The 19,645-nt window shown below is 50.5% G+C and overlaps 10 protein-coding genes across 10 annotated transcripts; 5 read left to right on the top strand and 5 right to left on the bottom strand.

Moving 5' to 3' along the window:
• Positions 1–759: 759 nt before the first annotated feature.
• Positions 760–1,989, bottom strand: N7457_004256 (putative mitochondrial oxaloacetate transporter (Oac); the record flags this gene model as incomplete). Its single annotated transcript, XM_057175301.1, has 6 exons — positions 760–852; positions 911–1,056; positions 1,111–1,582; positions 1,644–1,773; positions 1,833–1,907; positions 1,973–1,989. 6 exons carry the CDS (start codon positions 1,987–1,989, stop codon positions 760–762), a joined length of 933 nt encoding a protein of 310 aa, XP_057032348.1.
• Positions 1,990–2,504: 515 nt separating this feature from the next.
• Positions 2,505–3,729, top strand: N7457_004255 (WD-repeat containing protein SWD2; the record flags this gene model as incomplete). The annotated part of the gene is made up of 3 exons (XM_057175300.1): positions 2,505–2,609; positions 2,667–2,892; positions 2,951–3,729. The coding sequence occupies 3 exons, from the start codon at positions 2,505–2,507 to the stop codon at positions 3,727–3,729; spliced, it is 1,110 nt and encodes a 369-aa protein (XP_057032347.1).
• A 201-nt stretch (positions 3,730–3,930) lies between these two features.
• Positions 3,931–5,604, bottom strand: N7457_004254 (uncharacterized protein; the record flags this gene model as incomplete). The annotated part of the gene is made up of 1 exon (XM_057175299.1): positions 3,931–5,604. The coding sequence occupies one exon, from the start codon at positions 5,602–5,604 to the stop codon at positions 3,931–3,933; it is 1,674 nt and encodes a 557-aa protein (XP_057032346.1).
• Positions 5,605–6,529: 925 nt separating this feature from the next.
• N7457_004253 (uncharacterized protein) lies at positions 6,530–8,475 on the bottom strand (the record flags this gene model as incomplete). Its single annotated transcript, XM_057175298.1, has 7 exons — positions 6,530–6,820; positions 6,880–7,490; positions 7,543–7,617; positions 7,664–7,704; positions 7,770–8,095; positions 8,149–8,343; positions 8,401–8,475. The coding sequence occupies 7 exons, from the start codon at positions 8,473–8,475 to the stop codon at positions 6,530–6,532; spliced, it is 1,614 nt and encodes a 537-aa protein (XP_057032345.1).
• A 301-nt stretch (positions 8,476–8,776) lies between these two features.
• On the top strand, positions 8,777–9,945 carry N7457_004252 (uncharacterized protein; the record flags this gene model as incomplete). The annotated part of the gene is made up of 2 exons (XM_057175297.1): positions 8,777–8,862; positions 8,922–9,945. The coding sequence occupies 2 exons, from the start codon at positions 8,777–8,779 to the stop codon at positions 9,943–9,945; spliced, it is 1,110 nt and encodes a 369-aa protein (XP_057032344.1).
• A 130-nt stretch (positions 9,946–10,075) lies between these two features.
• On the bottom strand, positions 10,076–11,031 carry N7457_004251 (DUF4112 domain-containing protein; the record flags this gene model as incomplete). Its single annotated transcript, XM_057175296.1, has 3 exons — positions 10,076–10,583; positions 10,648–10,862; positions 10,957–11,031. The coding sequence occupies 3 exons, from the start codon at positions 11,029–11,031 to the stop codon at positions 10,076–10,078; spliced, it is 798 nt and encodes a 265-aa protein (XP_057032343.1).
• A 719-nt stretch (positions 11,032–11,750) lies between these two features.
• Positions 11,751–14,388, top strand: N7457_004250 (decapping enzyme complex catalytic subunit DCP2; the record flags this gene model as incomplete). The annotated part of the gene is made up of 2 exons (XM_057175295.1): positions 11,751–11,781; positions 11,852–14,388. The coding sequence occupies 2 exons, from the start codon at positions 11,751–11,753 to the stop codon at positions 14,386–14,388; spliced, it is 2,568 nt and encodes an 855-aa protein (XP_057032342.1).
• A 264-nt stretch (positions 14,389–14,652) lies between these two features.
• Positions 14,653–15,969, top strand: N7457_004249 (YgfZ/GcvT domain-containing protein; the record flags this gene model as incomplete). Its single annotated transcript, XM_057175294.1, has 1 exon — positions 14,653–15,969. The coding sequence occupies one exon, from the start codon at positions 14,653–14,655 to the stop codon at positions 15,967–15,969; it is 1,317 nt and encodes a 438-aa protein (XP_057032341.1).
• Positions 15,970–16,186: 217 nt separating this feature from the next.
• Positions 16,187–17,524, bottom strand: N7457_004248 (putative cell cycle control protein (Cwf23); the record flags this gene model as incomplete). The annotated part of the gene is made up of 1 exon (XM_057175293.1): positions 16,187–17,524. The coding sequence occupies one exon, from the start codon at positions 17,522–17,524 to the stop codon at positions 16,187–16,189; it is 1,338 nt and encodes a 445-aa protein (XP_057032340.1).
• Positions 17,525–18,047: 523 nt separating this feature from the next.
• Positions 18,048–19,638, top strand: N7457_004247 (uncharacterized protein; the record flags this gene model as incomplete). The annotated part of the gene is made up of 3 exons (XM_057175292.1): positions 18,048–18,153; positions 18,215–18,568; positions 18,620–19,638. The coding sequence occupies 3 exons, from the start codon at positions 18,048–18,050 to the stop codon at positions 19,636–19,638; spliced, it is 1,479 nt and encodes a 492-aa protein (XP_057032339.1).
• Positions 19,639–19,645: the final 7 nt, after the last annotated feature.

Here is a 19,645-nt window from a genome sequence, read left to right as displayed (position 1 = left end):
TTTATAGTCTAGATACCATAGTAGCTGCCAGACGCGTGGTAGATCCCGTCTCGCCCCAGGAATGAAGGGGCATCTCTTCGCCGAGTCGACAAGTCAAGGGTGGACCCGTCAGAAATAAGGTGCCGATCTTCGCTGCATCGCGTGTTCGTGAACAGCCAGCTATTCTACGTAGTACTCCGGATATTCCAACTACTTAATGTCAGGGGCCGTTGCTGGCATTGCTTTTTGCTTTAGTTCGCATTAGACGTGTCGATTCCAGCAGTGAATGTCTATGACCGTATATTGACAAGGGTCCCAAGGTTTCGAACGCAATGTGGCGACTAATCCCTTGCAAGTCCTTAGATCTCCACCTGCCTGGCTTGAGCTTTCGATGCACTGGCAACCCATAGCTTTGATCCACATACGAAGTGGGCCAGTGGGAATAGCAGGGTGCGTTACGGAGTACATCACCACGTGTGGGCGCGTTCTCGCGTTTCGTGATCTTTGCCGGGGAAACTAGAGAACCAACTACTAATGACAACTCACATTCAAGATAAGTGATAATTGTTGTTTTTAACCATATGTGATCATCGATAGATATTTACAGACCCTCGAAATCAGAATCAAGAGGGTACTCTAATAAACGCCAGTAATATGCCCAGTCAAAAGCAATTGTGCGACACCAAACATCCCGGAATGAAAACCCTAGCCAGGCAATGCAGACGGTGGTAATGGATCTCGCAACAAGATCCGCTGAAACTAATCCTTATGGAATTTTTTTTAGATTCCCTCACGGAAGGAGTCGGGCAGGATCCGGTCCTCCACACGGCGCATCAGCTTGTTGGTCTGCTCCGCCAGACTCAGAGTCAAGATCTGGATGTGGGGTTAGCTCATGAATGATGGCAATACTCAACTTCGGGGTAGCACTTACAGTGTGGGGCAGGATGCGGGCCAGATGGGCGAAGAAGCCCTTGTAAATGGCAAGGGGACCCTCGGTGCGGATCGTCTTGAACAGACAGTCGAAAACACCTCCATAGAGGTTGCCAGTCTGGTTGTACATACGGGCCATGATCGTGTCTAGAATGAACCAAGTCAGCTAAGGACCACTATCCCATACTCGAGATGACATACCAGGAGGGTGCATAACGCAGCAAACAACGAAACCAGAAGCGGCACTACTCGCCAGATGCAAGGCAGGGCCCTCCTTCATATCAAGGTGGCGAGTCAGACGGCGCTTGACAAAGAAGTATGTAGGGAGCTGCACGGAACTGCCGAAGCTGGTGCGGATCATAGCTGCATCAACACCACGGTAGATACCCCGGATGCCCTCTCCCTTGTAGATTTTGCTAAGGCCATCCCATGAGTTCTTGTAGTTATGCTGAGTGCCGACAGGGAGGAACGGCGAGTTGGATTGAAGACGGGTCTTCACAAGGAAGAAGGGCGAGCCAGCCGCAGCTCCAATAACGCCTGAAGCAGCTCCTGCAACGACGTTGGCACCGAGAGACTGGACTGTAGGATCATTGTAAAGAGCATTTGTGAGGTTCGAGCGAATAGGCTCATAGAAGCCTAGACGGCAGCCGTTGAGCAGGACCTGGTAGACATACTAAACGACTCAGAGGTTAGATCGGTGCACCTTTATAACCAAACATGAGGACAACACCTACAGCAGATCCAATACCGCGGAACAGCCCCCGAGGTCCTTCGTTTTGTAAAATGACCTTCACGCCATGTAGCACGCCCTTGTACTTCTTGACTGCCTGGCTCTTGTTCTGCAATTCACCCTGCAGTTGAAGCCTTGAAGCCAATTATAGATGTTAGTATGATGGTAATTAGTTGGATATCGGGACACTAACCGGATCTTGACTGTCTCGAAACTGTGAGTGACGGTGACTGCACCGCATGCTGCAATGCCACCTGCAATGAATGCGCTGTTCAACCGCAATTTGATATCAGTGCAATTCTTCTGCATTACGATCGCAAGCATGTAACATACCCTCCAGTAGTGGCCATAGTGCCTTAACTGCTGTCTTTCGTCCGAAGATGACTCGAAAATGGTCGGGAGGCGGAGGAAGATCGGAGCCGCTGGATGACACGAATGATGCGGCCTGTGGCAAAGATTGTGCAAGATATGTGCAACTTAAGGAGGCTTTGAAGCCAAATCACACTTTTCGATATATATAAAGGCACAATATCTTCACCCTCGGCTAGATTAAAAAAGAAGTTGAGTTGAACACGAGACCTGAGATAACCGTGGACTCAAAAGCTTACATGCGGCGAATTGGCTCGGCTATACGCTCATTGGTCAATGGCACCAGGGGCCTCCGGCGTCGGCCCCAGAGTTTTTACGTCAGCGGAGGCGGTGAAGCGCGCAAAAAGCCCAGTCGCGGAGCTGCACCTCGGAGCTTATCGTTTAGATGCTCTAGTTGTTGTTCATATCCTGTCCACTTTATTAAGTGCAACGTGGGTTATTTTGTTAATCTTGAAGTTTTCCAATATTTTCTGGGTTCATCAGCCAACTGTTAAACATGACGGAGGGCCAATCAACACCTCAGCAGGCTCAACCCGCCGCCCAAGCTCCCCTCAAGTCGCAAAAAATCACGGAGATTGTTGACACCTTCCGCCCTTCTAAGGTAGGCCTGAGTGAATATTGAGCCATATTGTGCTGTTCTAAGAATGATCTTCGATAGGGATTTCACCCCTGCAAGAAAGACCAGTCGAAATATGTCACCTCTTTGGACTTTGACGACCAGGGCGACTTTCTGATTGGCGCCGGCAACGATGAGAGTATGCATGTTTATGACGTTAAAGAGGGCAAATACAACAAGTCCGTTGCCAGCAAAAAATATGGTGTCCATCTTGCGAGGTTCACCCACCACTCTCGCCAGGTCCTCCATGCGAGTACCAAGATTGACAGTATGTGATTCGATAAACTGGCTCTTGGCTATTTAGCTATTTAGCTCACCACCGGCAGATAATTTGCGACTTCTCGATCTTCACAACGAGGGATACATAAGATATTTCACTGGCAACAATGACCAAGTGACTTGCCTGGCTCTTTCGCCTGCCAGCGACGCCTTCATGTCCTGCTCCAAGGACGATACCGTGACACTGTGGGACCTCAATTCTAGGAATCCGCAGGGAAAGCTCAAACTTGCGACACCATACCTTGCTGCTTTTGATCCCTCGGGTGCAGTGATTGCGATTGCCTCTCAATCCACAGCCTCGGTCCTTCTTTACGATTTCCGCAACTTCGACAAATCGCCCTTCTCCACATTTGACCTTGCACCATATGAGGAAAGATTCACGCCATCTACACGAGGACGAGCATGGACTCGGTTGGAATTCTCCAACGATGGAAAATATCTGATGCTTGGAACGGACTATCATGGGCACTATATTCTAGATGCCTTTGATGGCTCGGTCAAGGCCTTCCTGGGCGGGAAGAGCGGATCGTCTGGTCGCGCTGCGCCGGTATCCACCACCGGAAAGCCTCTCGGACAAGGCGACGCGTGTTTCTCCCCTGATGGTCGATTCGTATTTGGTGGCAATGGTGAGCAGAACGGTATGCTTGTGTGGGACCTGGGCCAGATTGGCGCCGGAGATATCACATTGCAGCCTTCGGCCAAGTTGTCTTCTCCAAACCGCATCTCCATGGTGGAATACAACCCTCGGTACAACATGATCGCCAGTGCCGACAAGGAAATTATTTTCTATGTCCCAGAAGACCATGGCAAATCCTCGGAGAAGTAAACCATATCTCGAGGCGCGACTCAAGGTCTAAATTCCCGACTTCCTCTGCTCTATCAAATGTCGGCCGATCACTATTCTCAAGTACATTGCAGAACCATAGGTTATGCAATACAACAAAACCGTGCTCCAAAGTCTTCACAAAATGAAGAATCATTGATTTGTCCCAATACGTCTAACTGATACCCGAGCCTCTTATGGCTCTCATTTTCGATCTTTGTCTTTGCCCACCAAACTTCGGGCTGTGTCACATATCCAGACATCAGGACCTTCCAGGTCATCATTCTCTTTCCTGTTATTCTCAACGGTGGTCTCGATTTGCTTGTCGATTGTGCGATTGCTGGAGATGGTCGTCAACCCTGTCACCCAGCCGTACAAAAACACGCTATAATTGATATCCGATAGGCCTTTCTCGACTTCATAGACCACTGGATGAAGTTTACCCTGTGCCTTCGCGGCATCAATCACTTCTTGGGATTCAACCACTTTGATGGGGAGGTTCCAATTTGCGGGCACTTGATAGTCGGACAATTCTTGGAATTTCTGGAGGATCGCCTCGCGATCTAGTTGCTCATAGGGTGAATGACCCAGCAACAATCGAGTTCGGCTCTTCTCGGTTTCTGTTCCAATGATCTCGACGATTTCCTGGAAGCGCACTGCAGCCTCTGTGGTGGCCAGCAGTTCACGGCCTTCCATAGCGGGCCAGAGCTCAGAACTCAACAGTGGCTTTTCCCGTTCAACCTCGATTTGTCGAACGATGGCTCTATGGAAATGGGGTGATATCGGGATGTCCTTGATATGGGATAAGTCCGACACCAAAGCAAGGAGCAAAGTGCAATCGACATTCAAAGTCGATGTGAAATTCTTGAACGGCTGAGGCAAAAGATGGGCCAGCCCGGTACGAGTCTCCATTGGCAGACTCCCCTGACAATCGACCCGAACGCCATAGCTCCGCATCTGATTCAAAATAGCATCAATTTCAGGAACGCTCCCTTCCTCGATCTTAGGTATAACAACTCGTAGCCGAGGACGTCTATATCTAACGCGAGTAGCATCAGACGCCTTCCTTAAATCCCGAGCTAATTTAATGAGCTCCAATTCATCATCATCATCGTCATTCCCATCCTCATCGAAATTCTGTAACACAACCCGTCCTTTCTCCCCGTCAGACCACTCATCGTCATCACTGTCACATTCCCAGCCTTTCTTCGCCATCTCGAACAACAGCCGGCTTTCTGAGATAGTAGATACCTTGACCCACTCCTCCCCATCATCCGCCACAATATCCACAAACACACTCTTGCGCTTATCTTTATTGGGCTGCTTCTTCGGCTGGGAACCATCGTCCTGTAGAGCTGCCCTCTCCGTCCACTTCGTCTCCCCATCCCAGTAGAACCTCCTACCCAGCGCAACCAGTCCAGAACAAGACTTCGTGATACTCCAGACAGCCTGGTAAAACGGTAAATTCGACGAGCGCAGCGCATGCACCAGCCGATTTTCCTGATCCGGATCCTGCGGTTCTCTCGCACACGCCCCGTCACCGTCCCTCAACCCCGGCCCAATAGCTTCCTCAATCTGTCTGCCCAGCTTCTGCAGCATCCTCAGCTCGGAGGCGACATTCGAGCGGAACTGGCGTACTTCCACGAGCTGCGGGTTGCGCAGGGTGGCCACGAGGAGGGATTGGTAGGCATCGATTTCGGAGATCAGGTCGTTACATTCTTTATTTAGCTGGGCGGATAGTGTGGTGCTGACTCTGGAGGACTCGGTTGAGTGGGAGTCTGGTTTTGCAGTGCCGGAGCTTGTATCGGTTTGGTCGGAAATCTCAGCGGCGTTGGAGGAGGGGTCTGCGGGGACGCGGGGTTGCGCATCTGTTGCCATTGTAGATTCTCAGACCCTGATTGCCTGCATGTGATGCCCGAGAAGAGTTGTTCTGCCTCGAATGCTCACGTCTGCTCTGTAGAATTGTTCAGGCGGAGTTTCTTTGTTTGGTGAGAGTTTGGGGCAGTGTGGCTTTGCCGTTGTTCTGTTGTGTTGTTTGGCGGAAGGAAGTGCCTTGGCTATCAGATGGCGACCAGTCTAGGGTGAAGATATAACCTGATCCGTAAAGAGTGAGGTATTGGACCCGATGTATATGGACCTGGGGGTTGCGAGGGGTCCACTTGAGGCTCTCTGGATGAGTCAATTCGCAATCTCCACTTGGCTTCTGGAAACAGTTCTCTCATCGCATACTCATACGGCGTACTGCTCTGGTTACTTCGCTTTCTCGCTTTCGTAAAAACAAGTCAAGATAGGCCACTGTATGCACGAATGCGATTTACCCGAATACTCCCAAGGTTGTAACGTGCAGCAGCCTTTATAGAACGCTTTGACCTGCTACAGCTAGTTGACACTGCCAGGGAGCTATATCTACCTACCGAGATAGGTTCTCAAGAAAAATTCGTTTCGTATTACCGCAATCATGCTAAATCTAATCATCTATGTAAATGGCAAAATCACTAGCTTCCATACAGAGGCGTTCTAGCTTTCGCTGGCTTATTGGGGAGATGCCTGAGGCAATTTCATCCAAAAAACACGTATAAGCCAATAATATAACTGAAAGGCAGCCCAGCAGAACTAAGTAGTTGACATAAGTGTGAACGAAAGACCAACGCCATGGCATGCTTGCATCCTCACTCCGGAGCCAGATTGTACATTGGGCGAAAAAAGAATCTCGCCAATTGACCGGATGTCTAGTCCTGATAGGTAACTATTCATACACCAATCAGAAACAACATCCGCAATGAAAAAGGCTAGCCAACTGAATCTAATCCTTATCTTTGCCGGTGAGTCTTTGTCTTTCGCTCGAATTGCGAGGCGATTCGTCATCGGACCATCGCTCACCGTCCTCCTCGCCGACTGCGAAGATTGTCTCTTCCTCAAGCGACTCACGCTGTCTGGGAGCAGAGTGGAAGGGCTTAGGAGGGACTGGGGAGAGGTCACGGCGGCCCTCGGCGGCTGAGCTGCCTGGATAATCCGGAGGAGCATCATAAGCATCTTCCTCGTCCAACCCACTACCGAATGATCGAATCTCGAATCCATCGTCGTCTTGAGCGAGCTATAACATATATTAGAACCAAAATCCAGTTTCTGATCATTCGGGGAAAAGATCCATACCTCGTCGCTCATGGCGAAGCGGCGGTTGTTGACGGTTGGTCGCCACAGATAAGCCACAAACCCAATATCGAACAGATAGACCAGGTTCAACCAGCCGTCAAGTACGAACCATCTCGTCTTCCAGTGGTCGGGCACAAAGCTGGCGTCGCTGCGCCCGGCGAAAGCGAACGAGTTGATAAAGAAGAAGCCGAAGATCACAATAATGCTGCCAAGGATACACCACCACAGCTTCTTGTACATCATCGCCTTGGTCTTTTGCTTTCTGTCGATAAGATCCTTCATGGTCGCGTTCAAAGAATTCAAGGTCCAGACATAGAAAGCTGTCAAGGTTCCAGCAAGCGGCAGAACAATAAGGAGGACCAGAGGACCAGCGCTATCCGGGGTGATTGATAGACTGGTAACCGAGTACACAACCGCGAACACGAAGTGAGCGATGGCTAGGATACGAACATATATCATGGTCCGGCCTAACGAATGCTTGACCACACCGTAACCCATGCAGACAATGAGCAGCAGGAAGAAAGAGAAGGCATTCCTGCCCGCATTGAGTACCGCCACAATTACCATGAGTGCCTTTGCTCCACCATTTAAGCCATGGCGGTTTTGGTATTCTAGAAAGATCAGTCAGAGAGTAGTCATGGAGGCAACAATTTTCTCTCTTACCATAGAATCCCCACGTCATCAGCTGCTCAACAATCAAGAAGACAACAATGGCAGTGATATAGTTTTGCACAGGCACTATTCGGGATCAGCATGACTCTCATAACAGAAGCGAAGGACGTACAAATATCATAACGGTTCTGCACGTAAAGGAAGGCCCAGAATCTATAAGTTCGCGTAAGCTTCTGCTCGAAAATTCATCGGGTCCATCAATTTCGATGGTCACATACACTCCGATAACAGCGTAAACAATCGTCAGTGCTCCATAGAATGGAAGCTTAGCAATTTGCGCAGCCGGGAGCTCGCCATATGAGTTCCGGAAGGTGACCACTGCTTTGTAGTCCTCTCCGGAGTATGCGAAGGTGCTGACGCAATAGAATCCAGTTTTCCTGACGGGGTACTTCACAGCGTCCGGGTTGTTTAGGTGAATTGCTGTCGAGATGATAGGGCTTGATGAGACGTCGGTCGCATTGCTAGTGAGAACGAAAGATCCGAGCTGCTCCTGGGTGCATATTTTCGCTTCGACATTCGAGGCATCGCAGATGGTTTCCTTGACCTGTACCTGATAATTAGTCGCGCCACTGGTTCCTGCGGAGTTGGGAGACATACCTCAGTATCACCAGATCGGTATTGTCCAATCAATTTCTCATCGGACCATTCAAAGATTATCAAGCTAGCCAACGGATCACTGTCCTTGACCTCCGACTTGGCAAACTTCACCAAAATGAAGGGTTCAACATCTCCTCCCCAAGCCTTGCGACTGTACATCCCCGAGCATCGTTGTCGGTGTGCGTCGTCAGATTTCTGTGAATTTGTATCAGCTTTTGATCATCATCACATTGGGAGAGCATAGATGCCTACCAGTTCAGCATCATTGGCAAGCGCATGAGTTGCCAATAGGGCTGTTAAGCCCAAGGTCTGAAGCCAGCCCTTCATGGCGACTGTAAAGTTGAAGCGAGACTAGGCTCCGGGAGTCGAGATGAGGTCTTCAAGGCCAGACAGCATCAAAGCAAATATATGGACAAGAGGACAACGAGCCAAATTCGTTAAAATGCGTGGGGAACTCGTAAGGCTAGGTTGTTCTTCTTAAGCTTGATGGCCCCAAACCGGGGAAGCCGCGCGTGGCCATTATCTAAGCGGGCACCGCCACTATTTTAGTTCCCAATTTCAGTCGACTTTTTTTCGATGCCCAGTTCAGAGCTCAGGATTAGCATTCATTTTATTAAAAGAATCCATCATGCCCGCAAAGGAACTCAATAAGCCATGCATGGAGTGCAAGGATGCAGAATCCGAACTCACTGTCCGCCAGAGGCAGCTTTGCAGGTATGCAGTAGTCGAGAATCTACAACCCCTCCAACTCATAGTCACTAACTATTTTTTAGTTCCTGTTTTAAACGTTTTATCGCACACAAGGTCCAATCGCGCCTGAGTGTCTACAGAGCCTTCGGCTTGAACGGCCCCCGAAACCAGTTGCTTCTCCCTCTATCTTTCGGTGTTTCCTCCTCGGTTTTGCTACATATATTGTATGCCGATCGCCAGTATCGCCTGAATGATGGACGCCCCCTGGGCTATGATTTCCATATTCTCGTCATTGAGCCGTCAACTGTCACGGCCACAGGAGCGCCATTTGATCAAAACTACGAAGTCCTTCAGAAGAACTTCTCAATGCCCACTCTCACCCGGATACCCTTCCACGCCATCTTCGAGTATGTCCCAGAGATGGAAGATATCATGAAAGAATATGCGGGACCACAGTTCACAGACGACAGCTCGCGGTCGAATGAAGAACGCTTGGCTGCGTTCCGTGCATCTATTTCCACCGCTACCTCCAAGACTGATGTCGACACCATTTTGATGACCAGACTAGTCGTTGAATTTGCGAAAAAGACCGGATGTGAATCTGTTATGTGGGGTGATTCAGACAGCCGTCTCGCTGCGAAGGCACTGGCAGGTGTTGCCAAAGGACGTGGGGCTTCCCTGACTTGGCAGGTATCCGACGGCATGACTCCTTGGGGCGTCAGATTCGAGTACCCGCTCCGTGATCTGTATAAGGCTGAGTTGCTCCAGTATGAAAGTGTCTGTTCGGAGCTCTCTGATCTCGTCATACCGGATCAACCGCCCTCGGAGAATATCCTTACCAAGAATCTCTCAATTGACGAGCTGATGCTGCGGTATGTTCAGAACCAAGGCGCAAAGTACCCGGGTGTCATGGCGAACGTTGCTCGAACTGCAAACAAACTCAACCCCTCTGTTTCTGACAGTGCACCAACATGTGCTCTTTGCGCTGGTCTACTGGGAAATGTCAAGGGCAACTCAGGTGTCACTGTTGCGAATCAGGCAGAGGATAACCACAGCTCTCAGTTTTGCTACGGATGCATGCGCTCTCGGCCTGGCGATATTTGCTGAAAAAGTGAATATTTGATTCAAGGCAACATTAGATGAACTTAAAAGGAAAACTCCTACAGTATCTGGAATTATTAACAAACAATCCTGGGGGTATCTGAACCGCGATATCAATATTTTCATACATCATGCCTCATCTCCTTTGGCCTCGCTCCAAATCATCTTCTAGATGATCTGCACCACCGAACCATCTACCTGATGAACGGTTATTCCGTGACTGATGGGCTGGCTGGGGCTTGGCTGGAGGATGGGGGGCTGCGTTGTGCCTTCCTCCATGACCTGAGGGCTGCATGTCATCATATGCTGGTGGTCCGTCGCTCATCACTCCACCTTCCTGCCTATCAAATGCATCGGGAAGACTATTATCAACTTCAACTGCCTGGCCATGTCGTGTGCTTCGCTTTGAGGTTGTTTTGGCACCCTTTTGGCGCAAGTGGCTTTCGAGAAGGACGGCATTTCGGGTATTGGCTTTGAACATTGCATCGGCAAGATCGCCAATGAAAGGGACGAGGCCAATAAAGAAGTCAATGATCACATTGATCAACATCTTCATGCGCAGGGCTGCAGGAAGTCCACCGTCAATCTTTTCGCAAGATCTCACAACCATCATTGCGAGGGCAGCATCGCCAGCGTCACCGATGCTGCACTCTATCGGTTAGCATCTATCTCTTTTTTGGCGAGCGCAATAACTGTGGTGGAGCTTACAATGGAATGAGCCCAATTACACTTCCCCAGCCAAAGCGAATTCCACACAAGCTGAAAAGAGCATAGTCCAACTGGTAGGCTCTGCGCTTGACCTTTGTAAGGACCTTGGTATCATTCTCTGAGAGCCCAGGTGGGATGGCCTTGCGACGCTTTTGGGTCTTTTTGCCGAATGTACGACCAAGACGTGAAGCAGGAACTTCCTCAAAGTAAGGGTCCTGAAGAAAAGAAGCGTTGGAGTCAGCTACATGCATCCACCAGTACAATTAATAGAACAAATTAAAATATTTGTGATAAATCGAGTAAACTCACCTCGGTGCCAAAATGATTCTTGGCGGTCTCACCTAGCACCTTCTTTCCGATCAGAGACACCAAGGCGTTTGACATATTTGGTTCAGATCGCAGTATCTCACGAGATGGGGGAAAATAATTATGGAAGAAGATTTCTCGGGATACGTGTTGAAGAAATAGAAAGATGCCGTGCAAGGATAGTAAAAATAGACTATGTATAGCCTTTGATCCTTCCAGGCCCTAGATTGTTCCTGGTTGGATGAACGAGGGTTTCAGTAGGCGCTCGTTTCACTTGTTTTCAACAAGGATAAAGGGCGCGTAAGGAAAGATGAGAAAGGAGCTTCACTTGAAGCCAAGGGGATTAATATAGCAATCCCAAAGAACCCAGGGGATCCAAGGAGATCAACTGTTTTGCGCGCGACACACGTCATTACTTTGAATCTTGGAACCCGTCCACGAGCCACAAATGTGGCGCTGTGTCTGCGATCTGCACCGCCACAATCCCTTAGTCACCCGATCACCACTTGGGCAGCTCCGACCTTGCCCTGCCTCCCAACGCCTCATTCTACGCTGTGCTTTTAGCTGATTGGAACACCTCACTCCTGCCACATACCGCCTACGCTGTACTCGATTTCCATCGGTATTTGCCCCAATCATATCGCCATAACAACACAGCCCTGGGTTGGTCCACCCTTCCTGGAAGCTGTTCCCTCCACTCTGTCGCCGGCTATCTCGACCGTTTGCGCCGTCGGATCGAGTGAGCGGATTCTTTTTCAGTCAACCGGGATTTGAAATGCCAACGATTATCCATCAACATGACAGAAACCAAAATGCAATTAGAAGATTGTGAGTATTTGACTGTTGATCTACAATGACGACAGACTGCTGACCGAGGCCGGTGGGCTGTTTCCAACAGGGCTGGATGACTTGTGTGTCCGCTTTATCATTAACCTCCCGCGCGAAGAGCTTGAATCGGTTGAACGGATATGTTTCCAAGTCGAAGAAGCACAATGGTTCTACGAAGACTTCATTCGTCCACTTGACCCTGCACTACCGTCGATGAACCTGAAGACATTTGCTATGCGCATTTTCCAACACTGCCCGCTCATGTCGTCATGGTCCCATTACCACCATTTAGCTGCCTTCCAGGAATTCCTTGACTACAAGACCCGCGTGCCGGTCCGTGGTGCGATCATGCTAAATCAGGACATGGATGAAGTCGTTCTAGTCAAGGGCTGGAAGAAAGGAGCCAACTGGAGTTTCCCAAGAGGTAAAATCAACAAGGGCGAGAAGGATCTGGATTGTGCCATTCGTGAGGTCTACGAAGAGACTGGGTTTGATGTCCGAGACGCCGACTTAGTAAAAGACGCAGACGATGTCAAATATATCGAGATTACGATGAGAGAGCAACATATGCGACTCTATGTCTTCCGAGGCGTGCCCCGTGACACCTACTTTGAGCCGCGTACCCGAAAGGAAATCAGCAAGATCGAATGGTACAAATTATCAGACCTACCGACATTGAAAAAAAGCAAGCAACATGATGAAGGACTCGCTGTCGCGAATGCGAATAAGTTCTACATGGTCGCTCCGTTCCTCAACCCACTGAAAAAATGGATCGCACAGCAGAAAAGGCTCAATGGAAAGGTCCACCCTGGTACAAACCAAGTTGCACTCGCCGAAGGATACGCTTCGATGGATGAAAATGGGCACATCAATGGTATCGCTAAAATGGGTATACCCAGCGATCTTCCCGAGCTAGCTTCAGTGCAAGATGCTTCAGATCACCTCAAGCGCCTATTGAAAATTGGCGCGGCGCCGGTGCAAGCTCAAACTCCAGGCCTCGAGCCAGTTCAGACTTCTCCTGTTGACCCGTCTAAGGCAAATGCGCTTCTCGCATTATTGCAGCGCGGGGGCCAAAAGACGTCCGTTCAGAATCCTGCTAGCCATCCTATGATGTCACCGCGCAATGTAATCGAGTCCAATGTTCAAACTGTGGAACAACGACCTCACTTAGGGCCCAACTTCTTCCCGGGGTTCCCCCAACAGCAGCAGAACATGGGTCCTTCTCCTTTCATGCGGCAGAATTCCACACCATTCCATGCCGTGCCATCTCAGCCTCACATTCAACCATCGCAGAATGCCCCGCACCTTGTTCAAGGCAATATATTCCCTACCACGCCGCATACTTGGTACCCGACACCTCACGCAATCCCTCAATTTCCTCAAGGCACTACATCGTCTCATTATCAGCACCATAATCAACCTCCTTTGGCCCATGGAGTTCTGCCCCCTAGCCATATGCCCGCACCGTTCCAGCGGACGGGAGATCCTGAGTTCTCTGAATCTGCTCAACTGTCTGAAAATCGGGGTCCCGTGGTTCCGCCAGCGAGCAAATTGCCTCCCCCGAAGCTGACAAGTCATTCCTTGGCACTTTTGGAAGCTTTCAAAGTCAAAACTCCCAAGGGTCCAGCCCCAGCGACATTGGCAGCTCCTGTGCAGGGTTCTTCGCAATTGCGAAAGACATCTCAGCATCAGGATAGTCTGTTGGGTTTACTCAAAGCACCTCAAGCTACCCGTGTCCCCGAGCCAGTGGAATTATCGGGCAACCCCATCGTGCCCCCTACGGCCCCATCAGAGAAGCAGATTCTTCAGCGTCCTCTCAATGATCACAATCAACTCACGCGCGGCGTAGCCGGTATCACGAAGAGCCGTACAGGAGCAGGCCGGGCATCGGCTACTGTGTCCGGGCCATTGAACATGCCCCAATTGGAAGCAATTCCCAAGCCAACTTACAAGTCAATGAACGGGACGAATATCAAGAATCATGTGAGCAGACGGGAGCAACCGCTCGTCCAACAGCTGTCTTCTCCCATCACTATTCTTTCTCGGCCTCAGTCCGCGAAACGGGAGGCAAGCTCGCCAAAGCCAGTTGCACAAGCAACCCAGGTTACCCCTGAGACTATGCCACGGGCACCTAAGCCTATCAAGAATTTCCAGCCGCAGATTCTCCGTCGATCGGATCAATCTGGATACGAGGCTTTGATGGCAGCAGCTCCTCGCGCGGAAGCTGTCGAGCCAAAGCCAAGTTTGCCAGTTCTTGAAGCCAACACACAGGGTTTGGCACCGCAGAGCAACTTTGACCGTCGACCCAGCCAGACGGCTGAGCAGAAAGCTTCGCTTCTGTCTTTGTTCAGCAAAGCACCGGCCTCTCCGTCGGGCATCTTGTCAACCCCGTTCAATTCCCAGACCATTCAACAACAGCCAGCTGCATTCCCGGGCCTTGTTAGCCCCATTTCATCCCGTCATCGTCCTAGCAGCGGAGATTCGATCTCTCGTCAAGGTACACCGTCTGATGGCGGCGCACATGTCAAGACTCACTCAGTCTCCTCCCCGAACAATAAGGCGTTCTTGCTTGGGTTCTTGGAGGGAGTGGCCAAAGCAAACAAGTAGCTTCGTGGTCGGATATCCGACTGGGTTTGTAGTAGTGATGCAAATGTGAAATACGTGCCGATAATTTCCGTTCTCATGGAAACATTCCTAGATCTCTATATCCGTAGCTCGGCGTCCTGTTGTATCTACATGTGCGGAGTATCCCAGACCTCATCGAGTTCTCGAGTCCCGATACCATTCTGCCATACACCACCGCCCAACGTCATCGCTGGATTTGTAAAGAAATATATCGACTCGCATTGGCTCTTCTACATCATTTCAATCATGATGCGCCCACGCCCCTCAGTCTGTAAATGCTGCCTGGGCCGCAATAGGCTCTTCTCTACGACAGCGCAGCGTGCTGAACAAAGCCAAAATGTTCCCTTTCCACCGAGCGCAGGGTATAGCCGACTCACGAACCGCGGATTGATTTCCATCACCGGTACTGACAGCACAACCTTCCTCCAGGGTCTAATGACCCAGAACATGCTAGTAGCCAATGACCCGAAAAAAAGCATCCGGCGCACAGGAGCATACACCGCATTCCTCAACTCGCAGGGCCGCGTCCTCAACGATGCCTTCATTTACCCACTCCCCGGCGCAGAGGCTCAAGGCACCGAATCCGGCTGGCTGGTGGAAGTAGACAAGGCCCAAGTGCCCGTCTTGCTGAAGCATCTCAAGAAACACAAATTGCGCGCGAAGCTCAAGCTGCGCGCTCTCGAGGAAGGCGAGCGCACAATTTGGTCTTCCTGGAAGAACCACGCAGAGCCGCAACGGTGGGCTGCGTACAGTCTGGAATCTGAATCCCCATCGCCCTTCTCCCCCACTTCGGAAATCGCCGGTTGCATTGATACCCGTGCTCCGGGTTTCGGATCCCGCATTATCACACCCGGCTCCGACGGTCTGCGAGCCCATCTCCCCGATGAAGCACAGGTGCCCGGGCTCGAGGTCCAGCTGGACTCGTACACCGTGCGTCGCATTCTGCACGGTGTTGCCGAGGGCCAGGCGGAGGTTATCAGTGGATCGGCTCTGCCATTGCAGTGCAATATGGACATGGCTCGCGGTATTGATTTCCGTAAGGGATGTTATGTCGGGCAGGAGTTGACGATCCGTACGCACCACCGTGGCGTTACGCGGAAACGTCTTCTGCCCGTTCAGCTATATGATTTGAGTCAGGAGCAAAATGCGCCGGAAACCCTGACATATGATCCATCTGTGCAGTTTGCTTTGCCCGCCGGTGAATCGGATATCGTTAAGGCTGGAGCTGCTACGCGCCGAAACCGCAGTGCAGGAACATTTCTTAATGGCATTGGCAATATTGGTCTTGCGTTGTGCCGACTCGAGGTTATGACTGATGTTGCGCTCATGGGCGAGGCCCCTGCTAGTCCTTATGAGCACCACTTCAAGTTGTCCTGGGGGGCTGATGTTGAGCAGCCTGCTGAGGTCGGCGTACGTGCTTTTGTGCCACCTTGGCTTCGGGATTTCATTTCTGGTGACAAGGAGGCGAAACCCGTTTCACGTAACCTTCAAGCAGAGGGTGAGAGAGCACGGGAATTCGTCGAGGAATTAGAGGAAGAGGAAGCCGAAGCACACCGAAACTAAGATGCCTGGGTGTCTACCTAGGTAGGTCATCACCACACATGTATAATACAACACAACTCAACATGATATGATGTAAATAGCTATGTATCTCTATTCAACTCAACATTGCGTATATAATGTGCCTTGGGGTATCTCTTTTATCTAAGTACAATGGTAGAATCAGGCTGAACGTGTTCAAAAATGCAAACATAACGTAGGGCGCGGTGAAGACTGGAGACTAGATGCCCTTGGCGGCCGCTTCTGCCGCTGCTTCTGCTGCATCCGCGGCCTCGTCTTCTCGTGCCAGCTCTTCCTCGAGCGCTTTGCGCTCCTTCTCGCGTTGCGCATTTTTTAATCTCATCATCATCAATTCCTGCATATTAGGCGCGCCTGGGGCCTTGGCGGATGGATTGAATGAAGATGCTTTCGGTGCAGCTGCTGCGGCAGATGCGGAAGCGAAGGAGCCAAATGATGGCGTGTTAGCGGATCGAGGAGCTGAGTTTAGCCCCGGGAAGTTGAAGGAAGGCTTAGCAGACCCATTAGTAGTCTTAGTGGAGGGAATCGACGGTGTAGGCGCGGTCTCAGATTCCACAGGTTTGGGGGATGTAACAGGGTCTGGAGCAGCATTGCTGCTTGTGCCCAGACCAATATCAGGTTGGGTGCCTGTGGCCCAGAAGACAGACTCGATAAGACCCCATTCCCCATCCTGGCCAGCATGTTGACGCAGTTTCTTCTCACTATCAAGAACAGCAGCGTGAGCGCTCACAATAGACGTGAACACAACCACGCCCGTCGCAACAGTCTTCTTCTCCTTCTTCTCCCCGATCCGTTGACGTTTATCTTTGAGCGCAAAGGTATTCTCAATCTTCCCAAACGGCTTGAACAGTACCGCCAGTCGCTCAATATCAAGTTCCAGCCCACGCCCCTCCCGCACCCAGCGCACTTTCACCGCACGCTCAAGTTCAGGAATCTCCGCGCCACCGCCCTCCTTCGACCGGTCCACGCGCTGAGCGGTGTGGTCGGCCGCCTTGCGAGCCTCCTCTTCCTCCTGCTGCATCTTCTTCTGTTCCTCATCAAGCTCTTTCTTGAGTTTATCCTCGGCCTCGCGGCGTCTCCGCCGACCGTCCTCCGCAATTCGATCAATCTCGCGCTGCAGCTTCTCCTCGGCATCGTCATCGCCACCAGCCGCCCATGCCCTCTTGACGCCCTGCTTCATGCTGACACCACCCATTTCAGCGGCGCCAGCCCTCTCCCGCGCTTCTAGGTCTTCGCGCATCTTCCGTTTCGCGGCGCCCATCATCTCCCGCTCGCGCTGTTTGCGCTGCCGGGCTTCCCGCGCATTGTCGTAGAGCTGGCGCACTGTTGGGTCTGAAAGAACATCGTAGGCAATCTGGAGGAAGTGGAACTTGTCGATGTCTGCTGCCGTCGGGTTTGCGATCTTGTCTGGGTGGTACTTCAGTGCCGTGCGTCGATATGCGCGGCGGATCTCAGATTCAGTGGAGGATGGTGGAATATCGAGGAGAGCGTAGAAATCTTGGTTTGAGGCGGCGTGCGCCTTGAGGTCGTCGTTTGACATGTTGGTGGTTTATGCGACTAGCTGTCACTGGGAGTTTTGCGGGGAGGTATTGGAGGGGTTGGGATTGAGATATTTGAGTTCGTGATTGCTGAATGGGATGGAAGGGTATTCCAGGACGCAGTGATATTCCCGAAGAGCAAATATCTTTGATTTCGCGCTCTAGAAAGTAAGGTGTTGTTGTTGAGTTGGAAATTTGGAGGTTCGAGTTCAGAGCTTTGGGCGGTGGGTCTTGCACGCCTCAGGCGGCCAACTGGTGTACTATGAGAACCTCAGCTTGGAGATCAAAAAGCATCACGAAGTCTGTTATTCAAGAAATTAAAATAGCTGAATAAATTCTTCAATATTTTTGAATCTTTCTAAATCCCATTCATAGGATTAGAATACAATGTTTTGTGTTCAATTGCAAAGATATATATTGCGTAGGTACACATTCATCCGCCAAAAGCCCAGAAGTTTCATCTTCCTTTTGCATCCAATCCTGAGTTTCATCCCTAGTCATGGTCAATCTAGATCCATTGGGAATATGGCATCTATTGTATCTTCCAATGGTGTTACTGCTCCTACCAAGCTTCAACTAGCCCTAGCATTGGCTGTTGTCAAGCAGAAACCACCAGACACAGACATTCAAGGTAAAACGAGCATCCTCTCCCTACAACCTTAAGCCGTTCAATGATTGATTATACATCCTAGACTACATTTTAGAGCTCCGACAGTGCATCAAAAGAGGCAAGAACTGGAGCGATGTTATTGAGACCGAGAAATTCCTCGACAGCGTCTCCTTCTGGCAACAAGCGTACGAGCGGTCTGAGGCAAGACAGAGCGAACTGCGAGATCAAATGCATGAGCTCAAGCAGCGCAATGAAGCTCTGCTTATCAAGTTGCGAGGTCAAGACGGGTCCTTACCAGTGAACAAACGCAAGGCGTCTACCACTGGCAAAGACTCGAATAGCACAGATGTCGCCAGGACCCGCGCAAGGCCATCGAAGACTACACCGAAAACTATCACATTGAAAAAGAATGATACCGATGATCCTGAAGAAGAAGGTACTCATTTCTCCCTTTGTTGACCAACCATGATATCTGACACTGTGATAGCTTTATGTCTCAATAGACAGTTGCATACCCTCGAAAAAGCCCTTCAAGGGCGACAAACCAGCAGCTCTGTGGCCAACTCGCTGGCTATAGATGCAGTGACTCTTTGCAAGTGTGCAGAACAAAAGCTGATCCAAACCATTTCGACGGAACAAAAAACCTCTCAAATTAAACTGGTCAAGACACCGGATCCAGACGCTGTCATTAAAGGAGTGGCAGTGACTTTTCATCTCGTGCACAAAACGTTGCACAAACTGACTAGCAACAAAAATGGTATGCAATACAAAGCCCAGATCACCTACTACCTGGTCGTTCTATTCGAATCAACCATGACTGCGCTCGCTCTTCATTGCACTTCAATATCCAAACAGGAGTCAAAGACAAGAAAGACAACGACCGATAAAACCCAAGAGTCTACACAAGGAGACAAAAACGCCAAACAGAAGACGTCATCCACCAAGAATGAGGTGGCATCTCAACTCGCAGATTTACTCTGCACAATGGCGCTCTCCCTTGATCTAACGCGCACCGAAGATCAAGATGTAATGGAGGGGATCCTCTTCCTTCTCCTCACTCGCATGGGAAGAATGCTAGCTCTGCACGTTTTCCATGATCTGCGACTGCCAATGGGTATCTGTCCCGGGATGACGTTTCCCGAAGGATTGGAGGCAATGACAGACGAGGGTATCATGCCGAATGAGGCAGAAGTTGAAGCCAAATATCTCGTCCGACTTCTGGACAGGATTCTGAATGTTGAACTCTCTCAATCAGCAGCCGAGAAACTGATTGCTCGCAAGCTTATCGCAGATGCCAAAGATCGTCTACAGAAGACGCTTCTTCGGGCGGTTTTCGGAGCTGATGAAGATTTGTTTCGGGAAGGCATGCGGCATTTGCAGACTCCACCTCCTCAAGTGCCTGAAGATGAACAGGCGAGAGAGGAGAAGTTTGCGGATTGGCTTACTCAAGAGGTATGGCGAATTGTGGGCTGGGACGTGTTGAGGGCTGCATTTGGTCCAACCTAGCCCCAGG

Source organism: Penicillium paradoxum, assembly GCF_028828445.1.
Source record: "Penicillium paradoxum strain IBT 22861 chromosome Unknown utg000004l_segment0_segment0, whole genome shotgun sequence".
Classification (NCBI taxonomy): Eukaryota; Fungi; Ascomycota; class Eurotiomycetes; order Eurotiales; family Aspergillaceae; genus Penicillium; species Penicillium paradoxum.
The sequence above is the reverse complement of the archived record's forward strand: the minus strand, read 5'-3'. Positions and strand labels throughout refer to the sequence as shown.